Raw genomic sequence first — 26,834 nt, forward strand, 5'->3', positions numbered from 1 at the left:
ACTGCTACAAGTGCATACTTTGGCAATATTATAAACGCTGACAAACAAGCCATTAAATCATGTAAAATATTACATATTACAGGGTTATTTTATTTTCTCACTTCCGGTTGTTGGAGTTATTAATCGTCGCTTATTGCTGTCATTGGAGCTGTTCTTGAATGCAGCATCATGCAGCACTGATGGTCTCTCTGGAGAATGTGAAGCATGTTACCCTGTTTACACGAGTAAATGTTCTAAACAGGATATAAACAAGCCTATATTATCTCATGGACAATCCATTTTATTTCTAATTTTTATTCTTTATCATGAAAAGGCTGTTTACAAAAGAACAAAAACTGTTCCTTGATGTCACTAGTGACCCTGTTGGCGGTGCTGATGACATAATACAGAATTAATTATTAGTTAATAATTAACTATTTTTGAGACTTAAAATATTTTTATGAGGCTTGCGTAATTTAAATACTAAAATACAGTGTATAATGTCTGCACACTTGTAGTCGTTACCGATCACCCCTCCAAATTATTTCATATAATAATAATTAATTTCGATATTTAATATTTGACATTTTCTTTTGAAGTCTGCAGCGATGGATACAGTAGGAATGAAACCAGTTGACCTATAGGTGGCGGTATTGACCAGGTTCATCTCTTCTAGAAACATTAGGCCCAACTTCTTGTTTAAAGAATGTTTTCTTAATGCTAGTGTATGAATGCAGTTCGCAGACTAGATTGAATGGTTTTTAAGACTTTGTCTATACTGGCCAATTCTCAGTTGTGGGGAAAATAGTAGTTGTAGTAGTTATAATAATAACAATATCCTAAATATTTTTATGTGAAATATTTATCCCATGTCCTATACATACCATATCAGTAAAGGAGCTCAGAATATAAACTACAGCCCTTTCCTATAATTATTTTATGTTTATTATAATGTGATTTTTTTCTAAAATAGTGAGGAAATCAGTTATATGGATGTAAAACTGTATGCATTTGTATGTAATTAATGAAATTACAGATTGTGCTTTCATCAACAAAAAAATTAAGAAATGAAGAGCTTTATCCAAGAAGATGACTTTGTTTGTGTTTATTCACATAATTTAAAAACTGAACAGAAAACAGACAGAGATAATATTTAGGCTGGTTATTCAGACATGATATCAAACTTAAAGAAATTGTATATGTAAGTTGAATCATGCATAACATCGCCCATAATCCAAATGAAAGATCGCACAAGCACACAGGGGCTGTAAAGCACCCTTGAAAGTGATAGCATTATTCTCACCAAAGGTGCCAAGTCACTTTACAGCTGATGTCCCTGTCAATCAAAATTAGCCATATACAAATACTCAAAAATCTGCTGATGCACCAACACGGAGAATGATTTTCTCATGTGTGGTGATCCAGTATTTGAGCGCAGGATAACATGAGTACACTTGGTATGCATGGCCCTTGAGACTTAATCCTTAAATGAGTGCTAGTGATCAGCTCAGACAGATTTCAATATGTAATTTCAGAACTACGACAGACAAACATACGGTATTAAGTAGTGTGAATTGCCGTTTACCACACAGTATACAGTGTGTACTGTCAGAAATAACCAGTCAAGTGTAAATGCATGCTGTAGACAGTCTGACAGTGCAATAGGTGATGTTTACATATATGATAAACCTTACAAGTGCCCCATGAAATGTGTTTATTTGTGTGAAATGTATATAAAAAAGCCATTATCCCACCTTACTGTACCAACAGAGCACTCAGTCACCCTAAACCCAGACTTACTCAGTCCCTTTTATGTGAAATGCTGAAATGCTCTGTGAAGATTAATTTATATATAACCTCAGCAAGAATCCTCTTTTCTCCTGTTTTTGCCCTCTTGGGAAACTGAAATTTAATAATAGCAATCTAAGCAAGGTGCATTAATGAACACTGAAATTGAATCATTCCTACATTTTATGTGAAACCCCACATAACAAATCTCCTAATGCTTTATTTTTTCACCTCTCCCGTTGTACATCAGACCATTTTATTTCCATCATGTATGTATGTCAGCGCTAAACTAATATGGAAACCTTATTGGATTTCAAATCACCTGCAGCTTCCATTTATAGTATACGTAATGTAGAAAATTTCCTACCATTTTCTCTCACACCATAGAAACCTTGCTGTGTCATTCTGTCTTTACATCTAAATCAACTCACAATCAGCAATAAGCAATCAGTTCCTTCCAAGTTTGACTCGAGTCGGACCTATTGTCACATTCCAATACTCTAACACATTGTCAAAACATACTGTACAAAAAAGCAAAAGGGTCAATCCCTTTTATATTTATGTAAAAACAAATGAGGTTAATAACTAATACTGCTTAGAAAAGTCTTGCACATTACTTTTATCTTTGGTAATACACATCTTAGATCTTTGGTACAACTTTCTGAGTCCACGTAATGCCTTCTTTATTAGATTACAGACAGCTGTATAGATAAGACCAAGATGTGACTTTACAGGAACAGTTCACTTTAAAAATTAAAATTTAGTATTCATTTATTCACCCTCATGTTGTTGCAAAATCATCTGACCTTGATAAAAAAAATTCTTCCTTCCATAGAACACACAAGAAAATGAAAGGTGTCAGGCTGTCCAACAACAATATAGTCACATATTAAGGCCATTTCACACCGCACAGACAAACGCCAACAAACAAGTTGGCTTAAGTTGGCCGTTGGATATAGAATCTTATGAAAAATAACTGTCATGTTCACACTGCACCAACAGACACCGACCAACTCTCACTGACTGGGGAGAAAATGGATCTATAAGCATGTTCAGTCGGGTGAAAACAAACTCCAACCAACGCCAAGAGGGGTAACACACTGATCCTGCAAACTCCAACAGACTAGTTTGTTTGTTAGTTTGTAGTTAGTTTGTTGGCGTTTGTCTGTGCGGTGTGAATTGGCCTTAAGTCATATTTCAGAATGTGAATGTTCACTTCATTTTGTGTTCCATGAGAGAGTCAGTCATACTGGTTTGAGTAAACATGTGAGGTGAGTAAATGATATCAGAATTGTGTTTTTTTCAATATTCAGCTACACTACTATTCAAAAATTTGGGGTTAGTAAGATTTTTCATGTTTTTGAAAGCAGCTCACTAAGCCTGCATTTATTTGATCAAAAATACTGTAAAAACAGGAATATTTTTAAACATTTTTACATTTGTACATTGTAGTGTCTTCAGAATCACACGATAATTCAAAATTCATTCTAATATGCAGATTTACTGCTCATAAAACATTTTGTATTATTAGCAATTTTGAAAAGAGTTGCGCTGCTTCATATTTTTGTGCATTTTTTTAGGATTCTTTGATGAACAGAAAGTTCAAAAGAACACCATTTATTTATTAACAATAAAAAAGCCTTTTTGTCACTTTTGAACATTTTAATGCATCCTTGCTAAATAAATTTCTCTGTAAAATCTTACTGGCCCAAACTTCTGAACGATAGTGTATTTTTTAACATGTATAGATTCCATCACACAGTCAACATACTGTACTGTATTCAATGTACTGCAAAATCCACAATGCTTTAAATTCAATATTTAAGGGACACTTTGGACTACAATGAAATCAGGCTGAAGTATTAATCATCAAGTGTTTCCTACAGATCTTCAGACATGCCTCCCCTCTTCACCTGCAGACCCCCGGCCCAGCCACGGGGGCAGGTGTTGTAGCTGCGCACTCCAGGAGAGCGCAGACCCGAATCCTCAGACTCCACCGAGGCATCTGAGTCGGTCAGCGAGCGGGTGTTGTACAAACGCACCGGAGAGTGAATCATGCGGGTGGGAGAGGGACTGGTAAGGGTGGGCGACTGAGCCCCCTGCATCCGTGGCTGAAATGGACTGACAGGCTTGTGTTCATAAGGCACGATCCCGCCGCTCACCGGGGAGATGGGCAGACTGTGGCCACCCAGCACCCCGGGAGACAGACTGTTTTTCCGCTTGGCGGCATTGATGATGTTTTTGGCCAAAATGCGGTGGTTGGCTTTGGTGTCCTGGCTGACGGCCGGAGACTGGCACCTGGTTTCCCAGGGTGGAGACACAGGAGAGGTGGCGGTCGGCTTGAAGATGGTACCTGGAGATGCTGTGGTTGCACTTGGCTTGTGGATAGGGCTTGGGGAAGGGCATGTTGTGACGGGCTTATGGATGGGTCGTGGTGAGGGGGAGATTGGTGTGGGCTTGTAGATTGGGCTGGATGATGGAGAGGTCACTAGAGGGCTGGTGGGGGACCAGACAGCGCTGGAAAGCACCTCAGGGCTGGTGAAGGGTCTAGTGTGGTTGGGTGTCCTGGAGGTTGGGGTGGTGGAGCCGGGGCTATTGATTGGTGCCGGGATCTCCTCCTTAATCTGATAGAACAAAGATAAGAAAATATTACTTTTAAAGGTGAGACATTGCTTTAATTTAGTGTTTCTATATCACTAAATACACTGACAAACACACATACACTGAATAATAAAAGGGCTCAACAGTAAGGATTTTTCTGTTTGTCATATATTTCAAATTGTATATATTATATATTTTTAATAATATTTGTATTAATTATATATTTGTATATAATTTAATATAATACAATATATAATAATATAAATATAATTGTATATTTACATTTTAATTTAAAAGTTCATAATTTAAATGCACAAGTTAATATTATTTTAAAAATTATATTTTATTCAATATAAAACATTTTGAACCAAAACTAATGAAAGATAATATTTTTAAATGTTTTATAATTTTTTTATATTTTAACATTAACATAAAAAAAATATGTTAACTTAATTATCATTGGATATTTTGTCTATCATTGTATTAGTATTGTTTTACTGCAGAAATTTAATTTGTCCCATATTTAAATATGTTTGCATCATCGATTCTATCAGTTTATTACTGTGAAGCTGCATTGAAACAATCTGTATTATATAAAACGGCACATAAATAAAGCTGACATTACATTTTTCACATATCTAAATTAAAATGATCACATTTCGAGATTATTTACAAACATTTGCTAGGTGGATATATAATAGCTAGACATTATGATAGAGGAAATTCACTTTCACTGGGAAGATAATGCTGGACATCATGTAAGATAATTTTATTTAGCTGACAAGGTTAAAAAGCTGATGAGCATAATTTGCAACTAAACGTCACAGCAAAACAAGGCATAAAATTTGTGAGGCATAAAAATATGCAATATCAAATATATATGACATTAATCCAATAGTATATGTGGCAGTTCAGTCAACTAGACCAAAAACTAGGCCAGCACACCTTCCTTACCGTTGAGCCCTGCATAACATGTCACAATTCATTTCTTTTAGGCAATGTTTTTTATAAATGTAGATAGTGAGGAATGTTAGTGTACGGGGAACAAAGATATCATCACAATCAAGGTACAACAGCAGCAGAACAATCCTGGATCCAAAGGTTCAATAACCATTCAAAAATCCAAGCTTTCCAAGTTCATTCCAGTTACTGTGCACACGTTCCGTAAGATTAGCCTTTAAACACGCCATTGAAACATCTAAAACACCTCCTGCAGCACTGCATGCAACTTCAGATGTGGTTATCGATATCAGGCCTTCTCATGCACCCTGTGATTACATCAAGCTGTTTATTCTTGTCAAATGTCTGAGTAGTTTCCCAGCACACCACGATACCATGCCATCTTCAGATCGCTTGCATACACGCTGCCAAGACCACTAACCTTTACTGAGATATGCGTTTGCACTGCTGAGGCTGCTGGGTATGTTTTCACCTCCAGCAAATGTGTTTTTCCAAGCATGAGGGAGGCCAAAGGTCAGGCCGTTAGCCTAAAGCTCAAGCCCACAGGGGCCAGTTTCGGCTCAGATGTGCATTTTCAGGGGGCAGACTAGGAATGTGCGGGGCACATACATATTCAGTCAGCATTAAAAAAAGTTTCTAATTTCATTTTGGGTCAGTGCACCATGCAGTGGGTGGCTCTGATATGCATATCTTTGTTTTGTTGCTACAAGTGTATAGATAAAAACGACTCTGTGGGAAAGCCGCCCTGGGATTCTCATAGTGGGATAGATACTACTGAAAACTGAAACAACTGATTAGAGGGGATGCTGAAAAGAAGAAGAAGAAATCCACACAGGAAATTCAGCAGATTAGTCAACAGAAGAAGATAATATAGAATGAAAACAAGAGACAGCAAAGAAACAGAGTCTCTTAATTTTAGTTTCAGTTAACTTTGGTTTAATGAAACAGACTAGACAAAATCGTTTGAAAGAGAAGATGACAGAATGAAACAATTTGTTTGAAAACAACCAGCATAAAACTAGGTACTACATGCTGCATGCAATGATCAAATTAAATTAAACTCAATTATGGCTTTGTTTAATCAGAGGCCTGCAGTGGAACATACAATAGTATATGCACACTACATTAAGTACATACTGTTGCGCAGCATGCAAGCTGTAAACTAGAATTATAAATCACAGAGAAGCACACATAACTAATTAAAAAAAAGAATAGTATAGGTGCCATAACATGAAGAGGGTCTCATATCGTCCTACTCTTATTAAATTGCGTTGTGTGCATCATAAAAGGCAAGACACCATCTGCTAAACTGCTTATGAGTTTGTACCAACTCCAACCTGAAAACTTGGAGGCAAGCGTTGGAAAATGACACACTGGTTTTGTACCTAAAATATATCTGGCATGAGCACAAAACTGAATAAACTGTAGTTCTGAAACACAAAGCTGCACTAAATTACAATGTTTTGATTAAAAACAAAATATGTAAGGTTCAATTTATGGCCCTCTGGTGGCCAGTTTATGAATTACACTTAAAGTCAGTTTAACAGGTAAATGTAGGACCTGACATTTATTGCCTCCACATGCAATAATAAACAAGAAACAACAAAAACAAATCTGACCAAGGGTGCTAGATTTCAAGTTTCTTGTAGGCCTATTTTTTGTACCTTACTGCTCTTTTGTTACGTCTAAGTGGACAGTCAGTTCAATATTTGTCTTATATTTATTACATTAGTTATATGTCTATAACTTCCATTATACTTTGGTCTGAAGAGTACATAAAGCAAAGAAGAGGAAAGGTTTAAAAGAATGAAGAGGGTTTCCACACCTGTGGGCAGATACCAGCTTTTTTGGTGGAGAACGTGGGACGTGGTGCTTGGACACCAGAGCGAGGTGAAGCCACAGGTTTTGGAGCTAAAGACGACACTGGGGAACTGACGCTGCCTGCTGTGATGGGACTGAGAGGCATCATAGGAGGCGAAAAGCAATGGGCTGACCGATAGGCAGCAGATGGGCTGTAAGGCGATGGCAGTGGGCTTGTTGGAAGGGATGATTGTCTGGAGTAGGAGAGAGCTGTCACGACAGGTTTAGGAGCTGGGGCGGCTCTGGGAAGAGTGCTGTAGGGATCTTTCGTTGGGCTGAAGATGAAGAGGGATGAGTTGAGCTGGTATGGCTGATGTTTGGACAGCTCCATCTCGAATTTAGTGCAGCCGTTCTCTATTTCTGGAGGTGGAGCTGGAGCAGGTGCTGGTGCTTTGGCAGGGACAGTCTTTTTCTGAATGGCCTGCTGAGTTTGAATTGTCTTTGAAATTTGTTCACTTATATTGGAGGAGTTTACTATGGCCTTCACTCGACCGGGCATGTTGGATGGATATACCCACGAAGGAGGCAAGGACATGGTAGGAGAGGGTGATCTCGGGTCCTTGCTGTCATGGACGTACCTTTCCATCCTCGATTGGCGTTTGGCAAACAGTTCAGCTCCTTTTCCTGAAGCATTGGTCAGGGCATGCTCAGGCTTGTGCTCTATCCTGGCACGCGTTCTGGAGCTTTTCAAACTCGAGGCCCACTCTGGCATCCCAGCTTCCTCGTGAACGTCCTCTTCCTTGGCCAGGAAGTTTGAGGCTTCGGCCCCAAGAGCCAGCAGCTCCTCCTCCTGCCCTGCGTCTGGCTGGGGTTTTTTCTTCTTTTCATCTGCACACTGCACCAAGGACAGGAGTTCGGGATTCGGAGCCACTTTTGGCTTCTCCTGAAACGTGAACATCGACTTACGGGTTGCTCTGTGAGCCCGGCCCTCATCGAGGATGCCTGTTTTGATGGGAGTTACAGATCTCTTCTCACTCAAAAGGTCAGGGACAAATGTAGGCCTGGGGGCATATGGGCGGATGCAGTAAGAAGAAGGCTGAGGTGAGAGAGCATGACCTGTGTTAGGTGGAGGAGGGCTGGAGTAGCTAGGGAGAGGAGGAGTCGGATATGAAGGTGGAGGTGGTGGTGGAGAGAAAACAGGTCTTGGGTGCATTGGGTAGGTTGAAGGTTCAAAGTGTGTTGTAGAGTCATGGGCTGGAAGGATGTCCATGACTGGACTTGTAGCTTCAGAGGATGCTACTGTTGTTGGGGAGAAAAATGGGCGAGCTGTTCTGTTTATGATGGTGGGCTGTTTAGTCACCATCTTATCTGTTTTTCCATTGCATTGCACACTGTATCCATTTGGGGTTTCTTTATTGTGTGCTCCATTGGCTTCAGCTTCATCTTCACCAGTTCTGTCCATAACAGCAGGGTTACTGTCACTTCTAAGAGTAACCTCATCCTTCACATGCTCTGTAAGGCCTTCTGAAAGCTCCTCATCCTTCTCGTTGACTGGGAGAAAGTGTCTATCTTGGCTGCTTTCTTCTGCTACATCCTCCTGAGTAACCTCACTAGCATCTTCCATGTCACTCCCAGTACTGTGGATTCTGCCGGCCGACCACGTGAGACCTGTCTTGAGGTTCCTGTGATTCAACTCTTTGTCCTGGTCTTCAGTCGAGTGCCGTTTGTCCCATGTCTGTGGACTTTCAAGAGATGAATCAATTACATTCTTAGATGCTTCCACTCCCCCTCCTCCAACGCTTACAAATGTGAAAGCGTTCACTCTCTGTCTGCGCCGGTTGAAAAGTTGGACGCCTTTAGAGTTGGAATTGGCCTGGAGCTGAGCAGCAATGATGTGACTCTTGGTCTGTGCCTCCTTCAGCTCCTTCTCCGACAAACTGGCACTTCTGCTGAGGTCTGTAATGGTAGAAAAACATAATTAAATCAAGAGAAAATTTCAGTTATATAACACATTCACAGCTATGCCATTTGCAGTGCTTTTATAAAGCAAAGTATTGCTCTACCCAGCTTATAAATGTAAAATTTAGCACAACCCACCAAGCATTCACAAGTCTTAGGAGAGAAGTGTTATTTTAAATGCACTTAATTGTTTCAGCCTAGCAAACAAAGGGTGTTGCATATAATATCACAGGCTTTTTTATTATAGAGAGTAATTAAATAGTAATTAAATATAGGTTCTGGAAAATATTAGCCTGCTTTATATTTTATTTCATGATCTCACCATTGCTGTCACGATCATTTGGTTGCTATTTAATTTTCAGCTATAGTAGCAATGTGCTCAAATGGGAGTATAATTATTTTAAAAGTCAAGGGTATTATATGTCTTTCAAGCAATTCTAGCTTCCATGAGTCACCCACTTAAAAAGATGAATCATATTATTTTGTCGTCTTTTTTGCAGACAGACTTATAAAAGAAATGCTGACACGTTAAATTCAAGGATTTGTGGTCAAAATTATTCTTTTCACAGTTTGCTGTGATTCATGGAGCCTGCAGGCAAACTTTTGTAGACCGTATAATGCTTTCACACATTTATAGTTCTAAGTACCTCCTGTAAATAAATCGTAATGCTGATATTTGCAGTTCTACCCATAGTTTGGCAAAGATGGATGTTAAAACAGTCATCTATTTGTTGAAAATTGCAAAGGTTTATTGACTGGGCTAAAAAGCCCCATTCCGAGCTGCAGAAAGTATTTCCTTCACCATGGGCTCTAGTCCCTCCCTTAGCATTCCTCAACTGCCGAGAAAATTCCCTGCTTGAGACTGCAGCATGCCTTGAGAAATCTCTCTAAGGCACAGCAGCCATCGGTCTATATGCTGACATCCCGACAGGTTCATGCCTTTCCATCATCAACTTACAAGACAAGTCTACATTTAAATGCTTGAACTTTGACCTACAGTGATATACTGTGGCATCAGCAAGTTTCAGTAAATAAAACAAGTGTGCTTGATGATCCTGCCTACAAACAAATGTGTGCCTCAGGAAAGGAACAGAACTTTTGAAACACAAACCCTCGACATCTTATCCCAGAACATTACATCCTGAGGAACAGACTGTTAACAATTACATCACTGGCTGTATGGCTCGACTCAAAATAAGCGTGGTTAACCTGTGCAACATAAACACAATCTGTTTCCCTAATAGACCTTTGAATAATTAACCACTTTAGGTTTCCCTGGGGTAGTTCTTAGCTTTTATCCTAAACCCTAAACTTGGCAGCAAAACTGAAAACAATTTTGTGAGTGTTTTTTCTCTATCCAAGAAGGTAGATCTTTGTCTTGCCAGAGCCACAATGGGAGTTAAAAAGTTAGTAAAGAAAAAGCAAGAGTTCTAAATCTATCCCATTTGTTTTATGTGCAGGTTTGCCAGACTCAAAGGAGCTTTTATATCACATGGCATAAAATTATAATAGAGCGTGAATAATGTGCATCTGACTTTCATTCCACCAGCAAAAACACCTTTTTATTTAGTCAGGCCATGCAACACAACCTCTAGCACTGGGATAAAAAGCTCTCCATTTTCCTTCTTTACACATATTCATCTTTACGGTGTTTCAAAAAAATTTATTTTAAAAAATTGGAGCAAAATCCGATAACCATAAACATACATGCAGTTAATAATAATCCGATAACCATAAACATACATGCAGTTTTGTCTTATAAATAAATAAAATAATAAAAATTGTAAAATTACTTGATGCAGTTTTAATTTGTTCCTTATTCTTATAAATGTCCCTGTCATATCAGAGCCAGACCAGAACAGTTAATAACTTCACTCACTGACTGCTTTCTACTTTTTAAATAAATAAATATACTATAAAATATGTAAAAAAAAAATAAATAAAAAAAATAACTAGATTGATTAGGTAACTAATTAACTCATCTTTCAAGAATGAAACCTTTTTACCACATGGAGCACATTTTAGGTTAAATGTTTTTTTTTTTTTCAACAGTGTACAATAAAAAATAATACGGTATGTCTGAGATCCACAAAGAGCAATTTGTCACTTTAACTTCAAAACAATATTGTTCTTTTCAGTCATAAACTTGCAGTCAAAAAAGTCTGGTTGGTCTTTTAAAACAGCATGCATTCACTGCAAAATATTGCTCTCTTCTCGCTTTAAAGAAGATTCATCACATTATATAATTTAAAAGATTATTTCATCAAACCTCAGAACTTAAACATGACTTCAGCACATGCCTTTCACAGATCTAAGCGTTTTGGGTTTTTTTACGCAAATGCCGTTTTTTAAAGTTCCAGAAACACCGGGTCAAACTAAACTTCTCTTACCTTAATTAACTCTGAATACAGTCTCTTTTGTTGCTGCTTCGCGAGCTTTTCTAATTTAACTTCATGTGTTTCCTCCACTCCCCCTTTAGAAGCGAGAGCCTGGATCGGATTTCGTGTCGTTGGGAATGATGATCTCTTGCGCGCTCCAAATGCGCATCGAGCATGAGGCGGGCAGGCTGGGGCACTGGACGAGGTTTGCGCTTCCCTTTTGATTTTTTTTAAAGGATGGCTATGCTGTGTGACGTTTCTGGCAGAATTTGCTTCCTCTGTTTTTTAGTTTGGTAGACTCCAAATTCAACAGCGAAGAACCGGGATACAGAACAGACTTGGGAAGCGGGGCTAGTTGTCACGCGGGGAGGTTGTCACAAGGTCTATAGTCAGAAACTGAGGTTTTAAGCCAAAAGCCCAATCAAAAGCCCAATATATTATCATGTTGTTCTAAACCCTTATGACCTCAAAACCCATTTCTTTCTTACATGAAAGACTAAAGTAGAAGCAGAGTGACAGCCTCAGTCACCATTCACTTTCATTTAATGGGAAAAATATGCAATGAAAGAGAATGGTGACTGAGGCTGTCAGTTCTTGACTTTCTGCAAAACATCTCCATTTGTGTTGTACAGAAGAAAGAAAAGCATCTGGGTTTCAAACTACATGAGGGTAAGCAAATAATGACAACATTTTCATTTTTCGGTGAACTATCCCTTTGAGTAACCATTGTTTTCATTACCAGAGATTATGGATGTAGGAACGATTCATATTTATGACCTTCGATGTACTTAAATAATCACGTACAGAATCTGTAAGTTCGCACATTCTGTTCCACGCCAAATAAAGTGGGCACATTTCATCAGTGTCATGTATAAAATCAATGTGTCAGCTCTTTCAGAGGATTGGATGTCAGGGGAGAGTGCCGTCTGGCAAACACACTCGCTTGGGTGGATGGACACCTGAGCCTCAAGGGTGGAGTTCAGTTTAGACCGCAGAGGTTTGCTTGCTTAGCTTATCCATCATACCTTAATCATAACCCTCATGCATCAATTATCATTAACAGAAGGGAAACACAGGAACTTCCTCAACCCTAAAAAGTTGTGGTAGGAATTCAGGGAAAGGAATTCGATGGCACTGAGCTGTGTATGATATGTGGGCTCTCAGTTCGGACAGATGTGGGAAACTCCCTCACAGCTTGAGGATTTGGGGACCTGGCAGACATAGGGTTGTATATCAAAGGTCAGATTCCCCTGTCGGATGTTATGGTTCGCTGGGAGGATGGGATAAAATGACAGTTTTCCTCTGGGAAATGTGTGCGAGTATGTGAGGAGTGATGAGATCAGAAAGGTTTAAGAACTTTAAAATCATGAATGTGCAATTACACATCACTGTCCACAAAACCTTGTACTTGGAGACTCTTCTTAATCTGCTACCTTATTCTCAAGTAGGACAACATTCACAGAATAGCATCTACAGATCAGTTCTGATGCTGAGAAATGCCTTGTAATTGACCTGCTATATAATTATGAAACATACAGTTGTAGCCATAATTTACTGTACAAGCTGCAAAATGAAAAATTAGGTGATAGAAAAGATAACAATTTAAGACTCCAAATTAGTCAGTTTATGGACAAATTGCATAAGGTCAGGGGGGTTATGATTTTGGGTAAGTCCATTTTTCTTCACTGTATATGGCTTCAAATAGACAGGTTGCTTAATACTTTATCTTTGTATTGTATGAGTTGGATTATAAAACAAAGTAGAAGAAAATGAATAAGAGGGAATTTTGCATATTCTGCAAGAGATATGTAAACATATGACTACAACGACTCTAAATCTTAAATAAGTTATGAATATGGAAATTAATGCTTTTATCATTTACAGTGCATAAGAAATTTACTACAAATTATATTATTAGCAAAACAATTCAAAGTGAAAATTGAAATTACAATTAAAATCATTTTCAGAACATCTCAGTATTTTTTGACTAAGCACTCTTTTGCTTTAATGACAGAAGCACTAAAAGTGGATAAACTACACAAAAGTTTATGTAAAACCTGATGATCATGATCTCCAGCATGATTTGAGAAGATCCAAAATGCAATCTTGTGCTGACTGATAGTAAAAAAGAGTTCATGTTCAAACTCAAAAAATTGCACAATTTGATTAAGGACCTTAAAACGGTGCAGAATTAATATTACTGCTTATTATTATCATCATTATTATTATTATTATTATCCTAAAACATTCGGAGAAAAAACTGCTCTCAGACTTTTGGATCACACTGTATCATTTTCCAATTTCATGCTATCAGTATCTGGAGATGCAAGAAAGAGAAGCATAACATTCTGCATCTCATGAAATCATAAGGGCTGTGTGGCGACCTAAATCCCAAAGAGAAAATGCTGACATTTACTTCAACGTCTCTTCCTAGGAATGCTATGAAACCAATATAAAGTGACTGAATTAGCTGTTCCATCTCAGCCTTCCCACATCCTCCCCTCTCGTCATTTTACACACTCCAAAGCTGTAACAACATCACAGCAACCTCTTGAATTCTGCAAAAACAGTTTCGGACTGCCTGAAATGGGTCTGAATTCTCATCAGCAGGGTTGTAAAACCCCTCTGTCACACAGTCACTGGTGTGAACCGCCGCCTACTGCACTTGCAGTGGGTGCCTGGTCATCTGCAAACCTTATTATGCATTCTTTCCAGATAACATTACCCACAGTTTGAGCATTATGGTAAGTGGGTATGAACTGAAGAGCTATTCCTGTACAGCTCATCTGTGTCTGTGAGGAAACAAATGTGTCACTGAGGGTTTAGCAAGAACTGATGTCTAAACATTTAGGGGATAGCAGCATGTTACTCCAGTCTATCTATCTGATGGCTCTTAGGCCTCTGTAGGGCCTGTAAAAGCATTAAACTTTTAAAGAATAAATTTGTCTTGACTCACTAATCTATTTAAATGTATTACATGACTCTACTGAATACTTAACTCTGATTGGTTAATCAAAACATTCTGCAGTCTTTGCAGTATTAAGACACTGAATAATGACACTAATTAACCATTATCCCAATTTGCAACCATGCAATTTCCTACATAGCTTTGCAAGTTTCATGTCTGTCATTGCACCTTATTATGTCATTTTTTAATCATATAATAGGTATTCTCAAACTTTTTTGTCAACTGAACCATTTGGCCTAAAATATTTACTTTAAGTCCTACTGAGATTTTAAGGAAGTATTAATAATTTAACAACACTTTTGCATGCTCACGGTTCTCTGATATTGGTTTATGGCCACATGACATGCAGGTAAACTACCGGTAATAAAACTGCATGTTTCCTAGTAAGTGTTTTATTTTAATTGCTTTAGTGTTAATTTTATTAGTTTGCTTTAAGTATACTTTATACTTTTAAAAACCCTAAGCTTGAACTGACTCGCTTATCCATTTAAATTATGAACTGTGTGGAATACTTTATTCTGATTGGCAACATTCTGAAGTCATTTTGTTTTTATGTTTTAATTATTAGCTTTTCATCAACTCACAACCTCAGTTTGGAAACCCTGATTTAATAAAAAAATAAACTCAGTGTTTGCATTCATTTATTTAGTAAACAGTCATGTCAGCGTGCCGATCTGTTTTTTTGTACATTTTTCCTTACATATTATACACCCAAGGGATAAAGTATACTGCAATATATCATGTTCTTCAGATTCAGTGCTATAAACGAAATATGGAAGAAAATATTTACTTGTTTTCCGCTCCATCTGGCAAGACGTCAAGCCTGGCTTTGTTTTGATCCCGTAGTGGTCATCTTTCTCCAAAATGTTAGTACTGTGCCTTTCCAGGGACGTGTTTGCTCCAGTCTTGTTGAGGGTTGAGGATGTTGTAGCTGTAGGCCCACCCCAGCTGTCCCCTCTTCTAGCAGGCCCATGTTTGCACTCCATCCTAGCCCCCTTCACTCCGTCCTTGCCTAAGACTCTCTTCTTTCGCTGAGCCCCCTTTTAGCCAGCACGCTTGCCTGGGTGTGATAAAAGCTTTCTTTTCTCAGCTGGGGCGTACGTTTGGCTTGTAAGAGGTGGTTTCGGGATCCACGGATTGTTTTATGCTTTCCGACTTGTGAAGAAACAAGGATCAAAAGCAGGATCAAAGTAAACTAAAAGCTCTACATTTTGCTGGATGTTTTCTTCACAGTAATCCTTCGGAGTAGACGCGCTACCACCCAGAGATGAGCTGAGAAATGTACTTTTGCTTTCAATCCACACAATATTATTCAAACTCTAACAAGACCTCCCTGGAGATACTTCTCAATGCACCCTGGATCAGTTCCCATGGAAAAGTGCTCTTTTCCTCTCTTCTATTTGCATCTGTTTTCAATCTTATATCCAGATATTTGTCTTTCTTTTTGAGTTTATCGCATTCTCCCCGAGACAGACTGTTTCTTTAAAGGCATGCGTAGCCCTTGCTCTCAAAATGTCAATGTCAAGATGAAGAGCAGTGCTTGGTGCTTTCCTGTCGGTTCATTAGCACATGAAAAAACACATTCAGCCAAAAGGTCGCCCAAACGTTCTGACTGAAGCTATTGTAGTTGCTAAACTTTCAAGCAGAGCTTTATTGTGCTCAGTCCATATGTTTGGATTTTAAACAGATGGATTCTGTAGTTTTCATTCTTTATCCCTGTATTACTGATCAAATCTCTCTGGGTGGCTTAAGCCAAGTGATATGATCTCTAACCCACCATCAAGAGCAGAAAAATAGTTTATTTGCTTGTTTCAGATTTGGTCCAGAGAGACTCCTCAGGCAAGTATATGGTATATCCAGACATGAACTTCCACTGCTGCCAGGGTACAAGGAGTCAGTGTTTTTCCTCTCAACTGCTACTTCCTGAAACATACAAGATGCAAACTCTCAGTCAACACGTAGGCTACTATGCTAATGCATCATAAAAATAATTAAGAATATTAAATATCTCAACATTTTACATCTGAACTAGATGAGGTGAGAAAACGCATGAAGGAAATATTCCTCTGTTTTTTATTAGACTGTATGAAGGAGGGGTATTTCCTCTGGCACTGTGCACTTGATATCATTTGTGAAAATGAAACCCCACCCATTGTCAAATCAGTGGGAGGAATGAACTGCATTTCCTACATGTGAAGTTAAAACAATGCATATCTCATTTTCCTCCTGACTAATATCAAGGAGACGGGATAATGAAAGGAATAGGAGTTGCCCAATTAGGAGTTTTTATTTTATAAAAAGGACTGTAAAAGGAAAGGTCAATATTTTTCGAAGCTGGAACGTGAAATTTGTGCAGAAAGACTCACAGATTTTCATTACAATTATACATTTCACCCTCTAAATATCTTGGCTAATTTGTCTGAAGTCTTTATTTTTAATATATATATATATATATATATATATATATATATATATATTAGTGCTGGGCAACAGTTAATCGCGATTAATCGCATCCAAAATAAAAGTTTGTGTGTATATAATATATATGTGTGTACTGTGTATATTTATTATGTATATGTAAATATACACACATTCATGTATATATTTAAGAATAAAATAGATTATGTTTATATTAAATATATATATATATAATATAAATTATATGAATATAATTATATACATGTAAATATTTTCTAAATATATACTGTATGTGTGTGTATTTATATATACATAATAAATATACACAGTACACACATATATATTATTTACACAGAAACTTTTATTTTGGTTGTGATTAATCGCGATTAACTGTTGCCCAGCACTAATATATATATATATATTAAAGTGCCCCTATTATGGATTTTTGAAAATGACCTTTCATGCGGTGTGAACCACAGCTCTAAGTGAATGAAAACATCCTACAAATTTTTAAATCTGAAAATGCGTATAAAGTTATTGTCTCTCAAAAGAAAGAGTTGACTCTGAATCATTGAAACGAGTCGTTTTTAAAAACGAATCCCAAGCCATTTCATGCTGATGTCAACATGAAACATTAGCCCACTTGTTGGTCTTTTCGTGTTGGTCTGAATGAAAAGGCAAATTCATTCTTTGCCACTAGATGCCGCTTTTTGGGTAAAAATAGCCAGTGTTGGGTGAAACGCGTTACTAAGTAACGCGTTACTGTAATTAAATTACTTATCCACTGAAAAAGTAAAGTAAGGGATTACTGTTCATTTTTAGGTAATTTAATTACAGTTACTTATAAAGTACTTGCGTTACATATAGTAAATAATTTCAACAGTTCTAAAAGCAATATTTAATTTGAAATCTAAATTTTGAAGTCTAAAGATATTGAATGCAGCGGCTTTAACCCTTCGCGTGCGGGTGCGTTCACTTTCAGATTTTCCTGATTCACAGAGAAACCTTAAATACTCAAATCAGGGCCGGCACCAAGAGGGGGCATTCGCGGGCAGAGTTACGGTGCCCCCCACTTTCCATCCTCTCCCCTTCTTGCTGAACGTGATCGTTTCAAAAGCGAAAGTGAAACCGGTAAAACAGCGCACATAAGAAAGCGATTGCACGCTTTAGCGAGCGTCAGAAACTGCACGCAATCACAGATTGCACGCTTCAGATGTAGCCTAATTAGCGATTTGAATAATTAAGTTACTTATTGAGTAACTAAGTTACTTTTCAGATAGAGTAATTAGTAAAGTAATTTAAATACAATATTGATGAAGTAATTAGTAACTGTAATTAATTACTTTTTGAAAGTAACTTACCCAACACTGAAAATAGCTGTACACAAAGCAGCACTGAGTCACAAATGCTGCTCAATCAGGCATTACAGGCAAAATGAAATGAAAATGAGACCAATCTGACCAATCACCACATATTAGCGTCATGCAAAGGAGTGGTTTGGAAAAATGAATTGTTAAACGAATCGTTGAGTGAATAAGGTAAAAATAAATCAATGCATATTAAAAGACAATGAAAGTGTTTTTTACCTTGCATGCATGTCAACCTGTTGTTGGGGATTCCCAAAACCAAAATATGAACCTTTCATAACCCATAATAGGGGCACTTTAAATCATTTATTGTAGCACTCTAGGCTGTTTAACGCCATTTAATACTTTTAACCATGTTTAAATCCATTTTTGCAGTTTTTTCCTCAAAACCACTGCCAAAAGTCTACAGATTCCACTTGGACCACCTAATAACCCATGAAACCCAATAAATTACTGACTAAACTGTGCTCAGTATAAGAATCACCTTTAAAAGCTTAAACTAAAAAAAATTTGCCAAACTATCCCTTTTAAAAAGTCATGATTTTTAAAGATTTAAGGGTGGGGTCACTATATAAATCATAAATATCTGTCGGTTTCATAAATTAAGGAATTTTCTGTATTAGGAAAGGATTTGACTGTTTCAGTTGCATGTTGAAACAGGACAGTGTGTTAATTGGCAATTGTACAAATAGCACAGTCTAGTCTCAATAGCACTGAATCACCCTGTCAGCTAAGTGTCGTCTCTCTCACATCCTGTAGGCTACAGCAAGGCCGCAAGGTCACATGAGGTAATAAGACCCCATTAGTCTTCATCACCCCCTTTCAAACACTGTTTTAACTAATAACACCTATGACAAATGAGAGGTCTGTTTCACTCTTCCAGTGATTAGCTCGACCCCTGTGCGTTTATGTTAGGGAGTTTACATCCCACCCACTCCAAAAGTTGACTCAAAGTGGCCACAAAAACGACACCCACTGTTCATGCCCTCCATGCCATCCTCCACAAATAAAGACAATCAACTCAACAAAACAAACACTCTCGCCCACAAAAGGCTCTTACAAGCTCTCTGCCTTTCACTGCTTTGGACGAAACATAAAAAGCAGTTCTTTGTTTTGTAATGCTTTTGAATAATGTGACCTCTGACGATCCTCTGACAATTTTTTTTTTTTTACACTGGCAGATAAATAAAAATATCTAAATATTAAATATTTCATACTAGCCACACACACACATATATATACTATAGTTTTAAAATATTTTCATATTTAATACATATATGTATAAAATTTTATTAATATTTCACAATATTACTGTTCTTACTGTATTTTTGATCAAATTAATGCAGCCTTGGTGAGAATAAGACCTCTTTCAAAAATAACATGAAATTTTTTCATTTAATTTTTCAAGATCCGTTGGCTTTTGTTCCTCATACTTAGTGGCCTAATGTAAAGAATATTCCAATAAATTCCTTATATTAAGCATGTCACATCTTACATATCAGGGAAGCTCAGACTATCAACTCATAAAATTATGTTTAATTGCATTCTAAAATGTTATGGTTCCTCAAAAAGTTACCAGCTAATTAGCAATCAACTAAATCTTTTACTTGCCAAAACATCTTGAAGGCTGAAAGCTGGTGAAAGAAGGCTGAAAGCATTTGAACCACAGGGCAGATCTTATGTAAAAAAATCAGTATAATGATAAATCTTTAAGCGTCTTAAAGTGTCAGAGTATGCTTATCTTATCTGATTTCACTTTCCAGGTATTTACATTACAACATTAACATACCAGCCTACCTGCACGGTTCTCTCATATTTCTCTAACGATTTGCCATCATTTGATTTATGAGTCATTCCAATCCAATGAGGGCATACTTGGCTCATACACCAATCTAATGAGCCGTATTGAGCTGTACCCATCACATTCCTTACGTTATCAGTCCCGAGGCACCGGATGCAGGTACTGGGAGATTTGTGTGTGTTTTGGGCTGTATCCGTTACAGTGCATGATTTGAGCAGTAATAGTGTATGTAACGGTGTCTGACACAGCGTTTTGATAGACCTCCGGGGCCCGACAGGTCTCTCTAATCTCTCAGATCCATTACAGTCCTCCAGGGCCAGATCCTTCAACCGTATGCCATGGCACAATGCAGAGACCTGCTCTTCAACTCGGCTTCTTTCGCACAAAGGTCTATTGAAGCACCTGTAAGTGGCCTGAAAAATAATTTGGGGGTTGCACTCCACATTTGGCATTCTTTAAGAATAATTCTCAGCATGCCTTGACTTGCACAGGCTGATGACAGACAGCAAAAACACCATTAGTTATAAGCTTCAATGAGGCTCAAAGACATGGTGCTTGCTTTATAAGTGTACTAAGTATATAGTGGGCACATTTATAAATTATACAGGAAAACAACTTGTCATTGAAGTGCAAGGTCTCTGTGCTGGGTTGTGCATTTCAATAGCAAACTCAATCATGACACAACTGTCTTTTTTAGAGCACAAATTTTATTTGTCTAATATTTGAACTGAACTGATACTGTTATATTATGATATCTGTATTTTATATAACACTATATAAACATGACTTAAAGTCTGCAGAGATTCACTTAGAAGAAGAAGAAAATAACAAAACCAGGTGCTTTGGAATAAAGTGTAAACACAATAACTGTTTTAATTTCATTGTAATGGCTCATTAATGAGCCATAAACACATGAAAAAGAAAAACTAGCCTATTTGGACTCTGACAAAGCAATAAATCCAATACTAAACTTATCTAGCAGATCCAACTAGCAGACAAAATTTTAGTACCATAAAAAAGCAGCGACTTAATAAGTCTTGCAAATTATGCCACTCTATAAAAGTTCAGATCAGATAAAGGTCAGTGACAGATGCTCAGCATGACATCTCTGCTAAACAGAACCCCTCCCTAATGTATAAGTCATTACTGTCGCTAAGAAACTCTAGCACCGGATAGTCGTTCTACTGTTACTGCACGCTGCTCAAATTTATCATCATAAGAACCACACGCAGGCAGGACAAAGAACAGCCAAACAGGGAACACATGAAGCTCATTGCCAGTGAGATTATTCCTCCACAGGAGGAGAATGAAGTTAACATCCTCAATTATTCAACCCAAATATTTAGAAAGATTGACTTCAGAAACATTCCTCCCGGTTGCAGCTGGCTACCTCACGCAGCAGGTCCTTCAAGGATGCAGTTTGCGATTCAACAGGTGATAAAGCTGTTTGTTGATAACACAATGCCAAGAGAAACTCAATGAAAGTCTGGAGCTGATGGTAGACTCACCTGTACTCCCAAGTGCTTCGGTGTGTATGTGATGGCTAGTTTGTACAGCCTCTTTTCAGGTCCTCCTTGCGTTCACCTCCCCCTCTGTCTCACATGGAGTTACGCTCTCATTCTCGCTCTCTCTTTCTCTCTCACAGACCGAAAGAAGGGAAAAGGGGGTGTGGACGAGCAGGAATTGGAACACAGAGAGTTCTTTGTCTGCCTTCTTCATATGGTTTCCTTCAAGCATGCATACTGAACACATTATACCCTTATATATTTTCATATTTAAAATAGGGGTGTTTGAGGATCGGGGTGTACTTTGCTCTTTGTCCCGCTCAAATGTTTACACCAGACAGGGGAATAGAACAAACGCAGCACATGCATGCACTAAAACTGCCAATATGAGCTTGTTTCTGATTGCTAGGAGTTATAAAAAGTAACCAGTGGCAAGGGTTTTCTCTTGAGAAGAATAAAGTGTAACACAAAAGGGCCTTGCAGATTGGTTTCACAGACGTGGAGAGCCCCCGCAATGATTCTTGAACTGCGTGTTGATGCAAAGTAAGACACTTAAAGTCTCATTGGGATGGGATCTAAAGCCCTCTGATCTCCTGACAGAGATGTCTGTCTGAGAACAGACATGCGAGATGGAAAACAAGGTATCTGTGGCAGGGCAAATACTATGGTTAGATTACAGACTTCAGAGCATGTTTAATAGTTATTTTAGTGAAAACTATCTTTATGATATCTCAGTGTTGTATGCAACTGTGTAAACTAAGCTCTGATCTGTATCACCTCTAAGTGCTTTCTCACAGTTGAAAAAAAACTCAAATCGTTCTTGTCTGAAACATTGAGCTCCTTTGTAAACACATCAAATATTTGCTTCTGTTTTGAAATGTCATACCTGGGTGATATTTGAAGCTGTCAGCCATATTAAGACCACCGTCTCGGTCGTATCCAGAATAAAGGCGCTCGTCAGCAAAAACTGGGTCAGACCTATGACGAGAAATATCAAAAAACAAGTTCATGGTTGTTTCACTTGTTAACTTTGCAATTATATAATAATAATTAATTAATTCATAACTTTATAATAATTATTTAAAACTATTAAAATGGTTAAAATCAGTTAAATTAATTATGCAGCCTGGCCCATATGCAAATTCCCCAGTGGAAAAGATTGTAGGAATCTCAACGCATGTCTTTCAAAGTTTCAAAAAAGAAACAAACAGACATGGATTATGCACAACATACATACATACAATGTTTCATTGCTGAGAAAAGACAGTTTTATTTATTTATGTATGTATGTATGTTGTGCATCATCCATGTCTGTTTATATATATACAGTATGTCTGCTCAAAAGTTTGGGATCAGTAAGATTTTTAATGTTTTTTAAAGAAGTTTCTTCTGCTCATCAAGGCTGTATCTATTTGATCAAAAATGCAGAAAAAAATATTTTGTGAAATATTATTGCAATTTAAAACTAATAATTAACTAGTGGAATGCTAATGCAAATTTAACTACTTAAATTCCTGCAAATCCTAAGAAGAATGTCAATTTGCGATATGCAATATCTCTAACATCACAGTACATTAAAATAGTTTAACAGTGATTTTCAAAATATGCATCTGTTTATGCAAAGACAGAGGTGCACACCAGCATAAATGCCAACTCCCTGATGTAAAGCAGGCCATTTCTCTTCTTTTCTCTTTATTTGACTTCTTCATTCTATCCCTCCCGCCTCTGCAAACATATTTGTTTTTTCCCCAACGCCCTCTTTACAGCTGGTCAGCCTGTCATTGTGTTTTATCTTTCACCAGTCTAGCGTGACTTTCTCAAAGGGCAGCTGTGTCTGCATACGTCTAGAAGTGTGTGTGCATGTCTCACTGTAGCATCTGTATCCATGTGTGGCTGAACAGACCAGTGGAGGAAATATTAGAACACATTCTATCAAGTCTGGGCTTTTCTTCTGAAGTGTGTGTGGAATTTCCTAAGTGTTCTGGTTTACATTCTCCTCTTTTGAGTCTGTCTGTTACTGAGAGAAGACCATAGCAGAGCAGTCATTTGATTGGAGTAATACATAGCCTGTAAGTGAACCTCTCCGTCCCCCTCTTTCTGGAGACCACCAAAACCCTGTTGAGAGATGAAACTTAATCCAACTGAGTTAAAAAATGTTTGATTATGCTCCACCGGCAATTGCAAAAGCCCCACGGGTGTCCAGGACTTCAAGGAGGTCAATGACAACTATGTTATCCAGATATCCAGACTACGTGACTAAACAACTAAAGTTCTAGTCCACATTCCAGGTTATGGCCAAAACTGCCAATTTAAACAGGAAGAGACCATCTGACCGGCATGTAAAGTGACAACATTCATATTTCAGTGGGTTTTTTTGGGGGGGATATATTAGGAGTTGATTCTGATATCTAAAACAGATTATACCACAAAAAAAAAAAAAAAACAGAGCATTGATTTCACAAACAAATGGAATATACTTTTTTTGTTTCAATTGCCTGAACAAAACTCAAAATCAATATTCCATACACTGTACAGTATATTTCAAAGATTTGATGACACTAAATTAGCAAAACATTTGGAAATATGGTGATTTCTCATCCTCAAAGCCAAAAAAAATAAAAAACACAATGCGAAAAGTCAGATTACAGGTTTCCTCATCAGGAAATGCTTTCCAGTGTGCAGTAATAATCAGACGATCATCAAACAGACTCTTGCCACTTCAGGGGTGTGACATCTGAAGCCCATCCAGACCCTGAAATAAAATAAAATAAAATAAAAAATTTCAGTAGCCTGTATAAGATATTTTGTACATTTCTTACCATAAATATATCAAAACTTCATTTTTGATTAGTAATATGCATTGCTAAGAACTTCATTTGGATAACTTTAAAGGCAATTTTCTCAATATTTAGATTTTTTTGCACCCTCAGATTCCAGATTTTTAAAAAGTTGTATCTCGGCCAAATATTGTCCGATCCTAACAAGCTATACATCAATGGAAGGCTTATTTATTCAGCTTTCAGATTATTTAGAAATCTCAATTTCAAAAAATTGACACTTAAGACTGGTTTTGTGGTCCAGGGTCACACACATATATATATATATATATATATATATATATATATATATATATATATATATATATATATATATATATATATATATATATCGAGCCGTGAGAAAAAACTTTTTTTTCATATTAATATCTTTTTTTAAATCATATATACTTTTTTCCTCTCATTTGAATTTGTTAGAATGAAAGTAGTTTTTGTGTCCCGAAATACCAAAGGAAAACTGTTCCAGAAAACCAGGGCCTTTTAGGGCCTCTCTTCTTTCACAAGGCCTTATCCCACTATATCTCCATCAGAATGACTTGTGTTGATTTATGTAGATTTATGCTCAGAATGCGCTGCAGACCCTGCATGGCCCGCTGAGCTGCGGTCTAGAGCAAAGCGCGTATATCAGACGACCTGCCCGAACGTGGTGAAGGGTGTGGGTGTGCGATTGAGCAATGACGTGAGAAATCACAAAATCAAAATCTCTGAGAGCAAGCGACTGGGCGTCTTCATGTGGCCAGAGTTTCTCTACTCCCATCCAAAACCTCAACCAGACTCAATGCCTCTGCTCCCCACTCCACATCCCAACTTAACAAGCACTGCAACATCTTTGTTTTATGGAGCATTTCTTGGCCTCTGGAGGTGTTTTAAAAAGTTCCTAAAACAAACGCTTTCACTGCTTAATGTGTATTTATGTCATTTGTCAAGAGGGAAGTACAAATCAAGCCCAATCCCTCTTTAGTCTACAGGGCTCCTGCGTTGATGAGTATCCATCCAAACCGCAAACAAACCCGGAGGTGAGAGCGGTTGGCGCTGGTTCTGCCAGCAAAGTGAGAGAAACTCCTAAAAGATATGAATCAGCATTACAAGTCTGGATTAATCATAAGACGTACTTGGAAACAATCACTGCTATTTGGTTTCTTACCTAGTGCTGTTTTGATAACTTGCTTAATATGACACATACTGGCTCCGCTGTGTAATCCATCACCACACAAGATATGATTTTACACGGGCCAACGCAAACAAACGGCAGATATGGCCATGAAATCGTTTGCGCAATAAATGGAGACTGAGAGTCGGGCCTTCTATGGGTGCAGCAATGTTATTCCAGGCATCTCACCAATCACAGGTGTGTTTGCCAGTCTCCAGGCGAATGCACCTGAAAAGAGATGGTGTTAATGCTCTAGAGAGATTTTTCCACCACACTTTAGAGTCAGCACCTGGAAACTCTGAAACATCTCATATCGAACACTTCCCACTGATCGATAAATCTCCATGACACAAAGATCTACCTTTGAAGTCACTCCAGGCTTTTAAACTTAAGTTGCACTACCAACCACTGATAGATCCCTTGTCCATGCACAGCTTTCAAATTCAAAATCCAGAATGGATTCTTATTCTCTCAACTAAGTCCAAGTGCACATTTAAAGGGGTCATGACATTCCCTTAATCATTGAAGAGGTATTTGTTCCATTAAAACATCATGCAAGTTTTATATCTGCATCCTCGGTATTAAAAAAAAAGCATTATGTAACCAAGCTCCAAAAATGGCTCATTTGGATGTTGTGGGATTTATGATGTCACACGGACAAATACATTTACATATGACCGCCTCTAGAGCAAGACATTGAAGAATAGTTTTACATCATCGCCCACTGAAATTCAGTCGCTTAACGGCTAACATCTGTGTTGTGTCAAAAGCAAATGGAACCCATTATAATCAATGACGCTTTCTACACTGGATACAGTATACAGATGCAGATACAGATACAGATTTTATAACAGTATAGTTCAGTTTCTGACATACTTGAGCTACTGCTGACAACAGGAAAAAATGGAAAAGTAAAAGAACTTTCACCTTGACGTGTCTTGTTTAAATAGCTTGACTGCAAGTGAATAGTGTCTTTTTAATGGCGTCACAGCATGTTTGTTCAGAGCATTTGACTGCAGACTGTTTTGTAAACAAGGCGCGCTATAATAGAAAATATGCAAAGTAACGTGTTGAAAGATGAAGCAACTGTATTGGATCTGACAGCAGGTACATCACAAATTATAAGTAAACAATTTCATATTGTTTGTAAATTTAAAGGCTATATATGGATAATGTTTTATAATTTGTACTTACATGAAATAGCGGGGTATTAATACTTTTTCCCATGCAATGACATTTCATAACAATGGCAGTTTACTGACAAGACTTATAGAAGACGCCCTTCAAAACGGATCATTTCAGACTAGAGTCAGAATGAGGGCT

The 26,834-nt window shown here is 37.7% G+C and overlaps 1 protein-coding gene across 2 annotated transcripts; it reads right to left on the bottom strand.

The window, feature by feature from the left end:
• Nucleotides 1-1,060: 1,060 nt before the first annotated feature.
• On the bottom strand, nt 1,061-21,634 carry LOC306882908 (synaptopodin 2-like protein). Of its 2 annotated transcripts, XM_079437901.1 has the most exons (4): nt 21,528-21,634; nt 15,224-16,356; nt 7,154-9,084; nt 1,061-4,391 (listed from the first exon to the last, which is right to left on the bottom strand). In XM_079437901.1, the coding sequence occupies exons 2-4, from the start codon at nt 15,417-15,419 to the stop codon at nt 3,648-3,650; spliced, it is 2,871 nt and encodes a 956-aa protein (XP_079294027.1). In that variant the 5' UTR covers nt 15,420-16,356; nt 21,528-21,634; the 3' UTR covers nt 1,061-3,647. The 2 variants fall into 2 exon arrangements, with proteins under 2 accessions (XP_079294027.1, XP_079294028.1); XM_079437902.1 differs by lacking the exons at nt 15,224-16,356; nt 21,528-21,634 and adding an exon at nt 11,478-11,642.
• Nucleotides 21,635-26,834: the final 5,200 nt, after the last annotated feature.

The sequence above is a fragment of the Barbus barbus genome, assembly GCF_936440315.1.
Source record: "Barbus barbus genome assembly, chromosome: 17".
In the NCBI taxonomy this organism is placed as follows: domain Eukaryota; kingdom Metazoa; phylum Chordata; class Actinopteri; order Cypriniformes; family Cyprinidae; genus Barbus; species Barbus barbus.

Excerpts from the sequence above, each read along its gene's own strand:
- LOC306882908 (XM_079437901.1), bottom strand. The coding sequence starts at position 15,419 with ATGGAGTGCAAACATGGGCCTGCTAGAAGAGGGGACAGCTGGGGTGGG. Across the intron at positions 9,085-15,223 it reads CCAGATGGAGCGGAAAACAA|ACCTCAGCAGAAGTGCCAGT; the intron begins GTAAATATTTTC and ends CTACCATTACAG. Across the intron at positions 4,392-7,153 it reads AAGCTGGTATCTGCCCACAG|ATTAAGGAGGAGATCCCGGC; the intron begins GTGTGGAAACCC and ends TTGTTCTATCAG.